This window comes from Myotis daubentonii, chromosome X, assembly GCF_963259705.1.
Source record: "Myotis daubentonii chromosome X, mMyoDau2.1, whole genome shotgun sequence".
In the NCBI taxonomy this organism is placed as follows: Eukaryota; Metazoa; Chordata; class Mammalia; order Chiroptera; family Vespertilionidae; genus Myotis; species Myotis daubentonii.
In genome coordinates, this window is record NC_081861.1 from 5,043,601 (window position 1) to 5,052,716 (window position 9,116).

At 51.8% G+C, this 9,116-nt stretch overlaps 1 protein-coding gene and 1 long non-coding RNA gene across 2 annotated transcripts; one reads left to right on the plus strand and one right to left on the minus strand.

Annotated features, from left to right (window-relative positions):
- KCND1 (potassium voltage-gated channel subfamily D member 1) lies at nucleotides 1-6,256 on the minus strand. The gene is made up of 6 exons (XM_059679665.1): nucleotides 5,133-6,256; nucleotides 3,314-3,476; nucleotides 3,137-3,220; nucleotides 2,951-3,049; nucleotides 2,428-2,678; nucleotides 1-226 (listed from the first exon to the last, which is right to left on the minus strand). Exons 1-6 carry the CDS (start codon nucleotides 6,254-6,256, stop codon nucleotides 1-3), a joined length of 1,947 nt encoding a protein of 648 aa, XP_059535648.1.
- LOC132224463 (uncharacterized) lies at nucleotides 2,527-5,318 on the plus strand. The gene is made up of 6 exons (XR_009450684.1): nucleotides 2,527-2,652; nucleotides 2,966-3,076; nucleotides 3,167-3,245; nucleotides 3,357-3,491; nucleotides 4,901-5,081; nucleotides 5,215-5,318. It is a non-coding gene; the product is annotated as an uncharacterized LOC132224463 (long non-coding RNA).
- Nucleotides 6,257-9,116: the final 2,860 nt, after the last annotated feature.

Here is a 9,116-nt window from a genome sequence, read left to right on the forward strand (position 1 = left end):
TCACAGGGAAGAGATCTTCACAGTCTCAGGGAGGAGGCAAGGGGTACCCAGGCTAGAGTTCCTGAGGGTGCTGCTGGCCCTGCCACCGCCACCAGGGGAGGAAGGTTGGCTCTCATCTGGGGTGTTGGCAGGAGGGGTAGGGATACTGATGATGGCAGCCACAAAGTCCCGGCTGTCACAGTTCAGGTCAAGGTTGTCGTGGAGCTTGGCATTGAGGCTTGAGCGGCTGTGGATAAGGGTGGGAAGACAGAAGGTTCTTAAAAAGTCATCTTAATACTTGCTACAGCAATCATGACATTTATTGAGCATCTACTGTATCCCTGGCACTGTGCTAAATGGTTCTCCTGCACCCCCAATCACTGTGAGGGCTCTGAAGTTAGGCAGTCCTGGGTTCGAATCCTGATCCCAATTTTACTACTGTAAACCTCTCTTTTCTCTCATGTGAAGCATGGGAATAATAATACAGTAAGTCCTCACTTAATATTGTTAATAAGTTCTGTAACTTTAAGTGAAATGATGTACACCAAATTTTACCACAGGCTAATTAATTAAAAACAAGGGTTAAGTTTCTAGTCATTTCACCAATGTTATAACAAAATGGTACTGGGAATATTACTCAGTCATTAACAAAGGATGGAATCTTACCATCTGTGACAGCATGGATGGACCTAGAGGGAATTATGCTAAGTAAAATAAATCAGACAGAGAAAGACAAATACCAGCCCTAGCCAGTTTTGCTCAGTAGATAGAGTGTCAGCCCATGGACTGAAGGGTCCCGGGTTTGATTCTGGTCAAGGGCACATACCTAGCTTGCAGGCTCCATCCCCGGCCCTGGTCAGGGCACATGGGGGAGGCAACCAATCGATGTCTCTCTCACATCAATGTTTCTCTCTCTGTCTCTCCCCGTCCCTTCCACTCTCTAAAAATCAATGGAAAAATATCCTCAGATGAGTATTAACAACAACAACAACAAAAAAGACAAATACCATATGATTTCACTTATATGTGGAATCTAAAGAATAATATACGTGAACAAACAAAACTGAAACAGACTCAGAGATACAGAGAACAGACTGGTGGTTGCCAGAGGGCAGGGGAGCTGGGGGACTGGGTGAAGAAAGGTGGAGGGATTGAGAAGTACAGATTGGTAGTTACAAAATAGTCATGGGGATGAAAATACAGCATAGGGAATATAGTCAATAATATTCTAATAACTATGTATGGAGCCAGGTGGGTACTGGAAATATTGGGGGGAACATTTTATAAAGTATGATTGTCTAACCACTATGCTGTATACCTGAAACTAATACAAATGATACTGAATGCAAATGGCAATTTATAAAGAACAAAGACAAGAAAATAAAACGACATTGAACAAAATGATTTTATTCAAGAACCTGTTGTATTCCTACCTCACAGGGTTCTTGTGAACATTAATTGAGATAATAAATGATACAAAGTGCTCAGAATAGTGCAGTGATGGCGAACCTTTTGAGCTCAGCGTGTCAGCATTTTGAAAAACCCTAACTTAACTCTGGTGCCGTGTCACATAGAAATTTTTTGATCTTTGCAACCATAGTAAAACAAAGATTTATATTTTTGATATTTATTTTATATATTTAAATGCCATTTAACAAATAAAAATCAACCAAAAAAATGAGTTCGCATGTCATAGGTTCGCCATCACTGGAATAGTGCCTGGAACACAATGGGCATACAGACACAAAACATCTATTATGATAGACTCCTTACAATCCTAAGTCTTCACAATAGTGTACAGTAAGAGAGCTACATAATCTGGTCCCTGTTTCTTTCTGATTTTACCTCCCACCACTCCCTCACTCCCTCACTCCACTCTACTCACAGTAGTTTTCTGTTCCTTATCAGAGACACAGACCTAGTCCTGCCTCGGTGGTCTTTGCACAGGCTGTTTTCTCTGCCTGAAAAGCTCTTCCTCTAGATATCACATGACTCACCCCTTCACCTCCTTCAGGTCTTGGCTCAAATATCACCTCAGGAAAGCTTTCCCTAACCACACGGTTAAAACTACACCATACCCTGTTCTACTCTCTCTGTCCCCCATTCCTGATTTATTTTTCTCCTTGGCACTTAACACACTGCATCATCTGTGTATTTGTTTATTAACAGTCACATCCCACTAGAATATAAGTTCCAGAAGGTCAGGGATTTCTGCCTGAAGTGAACTCCAAAGTGCCTAAAGCTCTGCCTGGCATATAGTAGGTGCTCAATAAATGACAAGAGAATGATTGAAGGACAAGGAGTTCCAGACAAGATAAGCCCAAGTTCGCAGCATGGAGGAGTTTGGGTTTGAGCTTGACTTGCTAGGCCTGAAGTCATGAAATCTCAAACCCTCTGGTCTAAGCTCTGATCTTCCTCAAGGATGGCCAGGGGGTGGGGGTTTCTTACCTCTGAGGGACAGGGCTCCTCCGCAGCCCCGCCAGAGTGTCCAGCTCCTGCATGCTTCCACGGCTGACCGAGGCAGTGGAGTTGGCAAGGCGGATGGCACGGCGCTTGGCCCTACGGGGGCAGCAAGAGGATAACAAGCTGCCAGGCCCCACTGGCTGGGAGGACACAGAGGTGCTGCGGCTGGTGCGGCCACCCAGCGAGACCGCACCCAGGGCCTCGTTGAAGGTTAGCTCATCTGTGAACTCATGGCACTGTGGGAAGAAGGGAGGCACGGTCACAAGGCACCACATAGGAGCTGCCGCCACCACCAGGCCTTTGCTTATGCCCTTCCCTCCTTTCTGGAAGTTGCTTCCTCTTTCCTTCCCTTGCCCACCCTTCAAGGCTCAGCTCTATCAGGCCTCTTCTAGGAAGCCCTGCATGATTTCCACAATTAGTAGTGAGCCTCCAAGTCCACAGGGGGGAGCTGGCTTGGTGGCAGAGAGATCCCCTTCGTTCTGCCATGCCACTTCTCCTTAGGCCTCACCGTTGTCTTCTCTAGACAGTGCAGCAAGTGGTGATGTTGTTTCTCAAAAGCAGAACGGTTCCTGACACACAGGGCCTGTTCCTCCCCACTGCCGCTGTCCTGGAGTGGATGGAGCAGACAAATGAGGTCAGCACCTTCCTCCTCCCATCACTGCTCATGACCAACCCCAATCTGGGACCTACTCACCTCAAGGCCCCTGTTCTGCTTGTACTGCAGGAAGGCGTTGGTGGTGCCACTCTTTGCCAACCGGATCCTTGCTAAGCGCACCTTCTACAGAGAGGAGAGAAAGAGTCAGGTGGGTAAACACAAGAGGTGATTGACTGGCTTGGGGTGGGGGGAATAGGAGATGGAAGGTGCATCTACCTGCTGTGCTCGGCGCTTATCAGCACGCTGGTTCTGGTGGTAGATGCGGCTGAAGTTAGAAACAATGACTGGCACAGGCAGAGCGATGACCAGGACACCACTGAGTGAGCAGATGGATCCGAAAATCTTGCCAGCAATGGTACTGGGCACCATGTCTCCATATCTGGGGCCAGAGGAGGTAAGTCAAGGTCAAGAAAAGTTCCCACCCACCCCTCAGTCCCCCACTGCATCCCATTCATTCCAACTCATTCTGTGACCTTGGCCAGGCACTCCAACTCTCTGAGCCTCAGTTTCTTGCTCTGCAAAATATGAGGGATGACCTTTCTGGCCACCAGTGGGGGTCAAATGAAAATGGGGCCTCAGCCCCTACCATCTGCTGCCCCCATGCTAGCTGTGCAGGCATCTGAATCAGCTGGAAATCTATTAATACCCAGCATGGGGGAGAAGGAGGAAGTTATAGGCAGTAAACATGGCCTCATGGAGAGAGTTCCATCACTACCAGCCAGCTAAAGGGCTCTGAATCCCTGCAGCAATGCTCTGGTGGTTTTGCTTAAATCTGTCTTAACCTTCTCTAGGTAGGACCCCTTCCTGTTCCCCCAAGGAAACCCCAAAACTGTCCTCACATGTTTCCTCATGCCATCCCCTACCCATGGAGGTGGAGCAGAGCCAATATTACCACCTTGTCTCACAGAGGGAGTGCAAACCAAAGTCAGGGAGGCCCCCTAACTGACTTGCTCAAGATCACACAGCATCCTTTTGTCCTAACCACAGGACTAATCAGCCTCCCTCCACAAAAGTGCAGCCTCTGCAGTCTTAAGCCTCTAAGCCTTTGCTCAAGCTGTGCCCCACCCCTCATGACTCTTCCTTATTTCTTTATTTTGACTCATTTGTTTATTTTATTTTGACTTATTTACAAGTCTCTCCAACTTGGGCATTTCTGGCTCTATGATGTGTCAACTCAGACTGTATCCTCAACTAGGAGACGTGGGCAGCTAGCTCTCTACCCACCCAGGGTTGTTGTGAAGACTAAATAGGGAAAAAAATACCCCCAAAAGACTAAACAGGGTAAAAGGCATCAAAATGCTCAGTTCCAATCCATTTTCAAGGCTCATTATTTGTTTGTCGACCTAATCCTGAACCTCCAACCAGAATTAATTTCTACATTTTAGAAACCTCAAATCAACTTTTCTATACCTCTATTAAATCCCTGAGCAAGCTCAATCCATCCCTTCAACAGATACTGTATATACCTAATCCCGGTGACAGAAATTAGGACGGGCTCACAGTCTCTGCCCTAGACAGTGTCTTCAAGAACAATATGAGTTTCGTGTTTCCATTTGATGTTTTTAGCCCAACTATTTTCTTTCAAGGATTGTCAGTAAAAAAAATGATGCTGAAAATATCTTATTCTGGAGAGCCACAGAGGTAGTGTCCCACACTATGCTTGTAGAGGTTTGGGAGTTTGTGGTCCTCAAGATGGAAAAAGGGGTGATACAAAACCAATACCTATTTATCCCTGTACCAGAAACTTTCACAACCACGATGTCCGTAAAGCCCCTCACAAGGGATCATCTTCTCATGTTACAGAGGGGAAACAGGCCCAGAGAACACAAGGTCAACAGAAAGAATACAGCTAAGACAATCCTTGAACCCAAGTCATTGTCAAAGCTGGGTGGGATTTGAAGATGAGTCCAACTCCCTCAGTTTCTACAGACGAGCAAACTGAAGCTCAAACAGATCATTTACCTAACCTTCTTTTACAGAAAAGGTGAGTGTAACTGACTAATCGGGCAGCTCCCAACACAGGGTCTGCACTCACCCAAGTGTGGTCATGGTGACAATGGTATACCAGAAGGCTGCGGGGATGCTAGTAAAGTTAGTCTTCTTTGTGCCCTTCTCAGCATAAAACATGACAGTGGCGAAGATGATGATGGCCATGGTGAGGGAAAAGAGGAGGAAGCCCAGCTCAGAAGCACAGCTCTTGAGTGTGTAGCCCAAAATTCGCAAGCCCTGTGAGTGCCGGGAAAACTTGAAGATGCGGAACACCCGGAACACGCGAAGGGTGACAAAGGCGCCAGACACATCCTCGTTCTTGGGCACGAAGAGGCCGATGTAATAGGGTAGGATGGCCACCACGTCTATGAGGCTCATTACACTCCGCAGGAAGCGGCAGCGGCTGGGGGCAGCAAAGAGCCGCAGGAGGTATTCACCCGTGAAAATGAGCACGCAGGCCGTGTCCATGCAGAAAAAGGCCGTAGGGAAGCGTTCCCCACACGAATGCTCCTTGGGGGGGGGCGGCCGGGTGGGGCCTCGGCACGGGATGGTCTCGACCACGTTGGCGATGACTGACATGGCGATGAAGAAGCCGGTCACGTAGTAGAACACGAGGGCCGCGGTGCTAGTGTGTGGGTTCTCGAAGGCGCGCCAGAGCCTCTGGCGCAGGGAGCTGCCGGCCCGCAAGGCTGGCCCTTCGGCGGCCTGCTCGGCCTCCTCATCCTCCGCCAGGCGCTCCGCGTTCTCCTTCTTCCGGTCCCGGTACTCCTCCAGGCAGCAGTCGCCAACGAGCTCAGGCACCAGGCCGTAGAAGGCCAGCTCTTCATCGAAGGCCTGGATGCACTCCTGCCGCGGGCAGTGCAGGCGGCCGGTGCGGTAGAAGTTGAGCACGTGCCGGAACATGTCCGGATCGCGATCGAAGAAGTACTCGCCCGAGTCAGCATCGTAGAAGAACTCCTTCTCCGAACTGCCCAGCAGGGTGTCCGGGTAGCGGTCCAGCGTGTTCTTCCAGGTCTCAAAGCGCCGTCCGCTCACGTTCACCACCAGAACCTCATCCCCTCGAGAGGCCTTCACCGCTGGCGCCGGGGGCAGGGGCTGCTGGGCCAGGGGCAGCCAGCCCACCGCAGCCGCCCGCGCAAAGGGCAGCCACGTGGCCACGCCTGCCGCCATCCTGCCGCGCCCCAGGCCCTCGGAGACTTGGGGGGCTGGCCTTTAGGAGAATGTGGCTGTCTCCAGGATGGTGGGGGCTTGGAGGGGCCCGGGGCCACTCACACAACGAAACTGGGGATGTCTAGAGAGGCCAAGAGGAAACTGGAGGAAGAACTAGAGACAGGGGCAGGGGCTTGGAGGGCATTTAGAGGGCCTGGGAGGGACCAGATGTCTTGAGGGACTGAGAAGGGGCTAGGGGACATAGAAAGGAGCAGAGGAGGGACGTATGGAGGGACAGAGAAGATCTGAGGGAGCGTTTAGAGACTGGGATGATTCTAGAGGGGTCAGCGTGTGCCTGAGATATCTGAGGGTATCTAGCGGGGGCAAGAAACACGGGAGCTGTCTACACAGTTCTGATGGAAGAAGGGGCTAGACCTCTTTAGCTGTGTTGGAGAGGGGATTGGGGCATTCTGGGGGGTAGAAATAGGACCAGAAGTGTTTGAAGAGGCTGAGATCAGGGTCTGGAGGGGAGTTCTAGGCTAGGGGGTGGTGGTAAGAAAGGTGAGGAGGGTGGTCCACACCCTGAAGACTTCTGGGAAAAGATAAGGGGGTTGAAATCCCTTCTTGGATCTAGGAACGGGGTTGGTGCACCTGAGGGATGTCTATAGAGCCAGGAGGTTGTAAAGAGGCTGAGAGGTGTCTTGGGAGTGCCTAGAGCTGCCAAGAATAGCCTGAGGGGGGTGTCTACATTCTACAGGAGTTTGGGGAAGGAAGGAGAGGTGGGGCTCCTAGTGGAGCTGGAGAAGGGAGTGGGGTATCTAACGGGGTAAAGAAAGGGCAAGGTTATTTTTCAGAGGCTGAGGGGCGTCTGGGGGAGAGGGGTATCTTGGGGGACTGAGAAAGCCTGCTCCACTCTCAGGAGTTCCAGGGACAGGAAAGGGGCCCGGGGAACCCCAAGGGGCTGGACTCAATTGGAAGGAAGTTGGACACAGACCCAGAGGATTGAAAAAGACTAAGAAGAAAAGGGGGTTCTCCCCCAAATGGGTTGGAAATTGGAGTGGGATGTTGAAAGGGAGTTGGGTGTGTCTCCAGGAAGGGGGGCTGCTAGGCCTTGCAGGAGGCTGATGAGGGAAGCCAAGATAAGGCTGCGTCCCACTATTGGGGGCTGGTCTGGGGAAACCACACCCCGAGGGGCTGGTGGTGTGCGCTGGGCAGCAGCAGTAGCAGCAGCGGCTGCAGGAGGAGGAGAAGCAGCCACAGCCAGGCCTGGGAGAGAAGGCAGCACAGACAGGGGAGGGGGCTGGGTCCCTGGAAGGAGGCTCTGCAAGGACGAGGTCCAGCAGGACCCAGGGGGACTGTCCCAGGATGGGCTAGGGCGTGGGAGCTGGACCAGGGAAAGACAAGGACAGCGCTGTTAGTTGCCCCCTCCCACTACCCACAGGGCGACCTCACCTGTGTCCCCACTGCAGCAAACGGCAACAGCGGAGGGGCTGGGGGTACCAAACACCGGAGCTCCTGCCCCCCTCTGCAGAGCTGCCCGAGTTCTCCTCCTCCTCTGGCTCTCTCTCCCCGCCCCTCTGAGCTTGCCGGGAGATGGCGAGGCAGGGAGGGGCCTCGTGGCTCCCAGAGCCCCCTCCCCTAGGACCGCCTGAGAGGGACCCTGGGGAGACTCCGCCTCCTATAAAGCTGGTTGGGCCTCAGTCGCGTCATCTGGAAAATGGGGGTGGTAGGGAGCTTTGCCAGTTCTCCCCACCTCCTTCCTGGACTCCCCCTCTTCCTGCCCCGCTCCTACCCCCCCTGCCCCTAGGGGACCCCACCCCCACCCGTCTGAATCAGCAGCACTTAGCAGATGCGATCGATGGGGAGGCGTCTGTTAATGGCCTTAGAGCGGAGTGCCACGGGGAATGATGCAGCGCTGTCCCCTCCCTGCCCCCCAAGGCTGGAGAAGGTGTGGATGGAGGACTGGTGGGGGGCATTTCTCTTGATCGCCAGACCCCCAAAGCTGCTGGGGGGGGGGGCGCCATGGGTTAAAGCCAACTGTAACCAAGACTGCTGGGACCTGAGCACCATCCTCCTGGTTTTGAATGTCACATGGTGGGGGAGGGGGAAAGGGAAGAGTGCAGATGGGGACAAGTGTGAAGTCCCACCCCATACCAGCTTCTTTCCCAGGCAGGCCCACTCTGAGGGGCAGTGTCCGTCTGTCCACATCCAGGAGCCTCAGATCATGCCTCCTCCCTTAGAGGGCTCTGCTGCTGTGGCAAGAGCACTAGGTACCAAGTGCCTCTGGCAGGATGGGTTCAAACCCCAGCTTTGCTAACTTGCTGTGTCCTTGAGCAAGTGACTTGCATTGTTTACTCAGCTGTCAGGTGGAGTTACCCCAACTCAACAGTGTTGTTGGGACCATTAATGGAGTGATGTGAAAGGGGATGCACAGGGCATGGCACACAGAGGCCTCCTTTTTAGTAATTCAAGGTGTGGTGTGCTGGGGAGCAGTAATGCAGGGCCAATTTTAGCCTTTCAATTTACCTCCACTTCCTAGCTCATCACACTCCTGATCTGTCCATTTCTCCATCCCTCCACCCACCCACCCATTTGTATATTTACTCCAACTACCTAATGATTCACCAAACTACCCATATGTAATCCCCTGCTCCCCCCATTATTTATTCATCTTTCTCTTCCCGTTCATTAGCTCATTCATCGACCTGCCCACTCGTCCATCCAGATATTCCCCTAGCCATCCATCTGTCCACTTACAATCCCCACCTGCCCATCCTCTACCTGTTCACCTACCAATCCATTTATTCATCCAATCACCTATTTATCCATCTGTCCATTAACTGCCCAGTCTATCCATCATCCAACCTTCTACTTATTTATC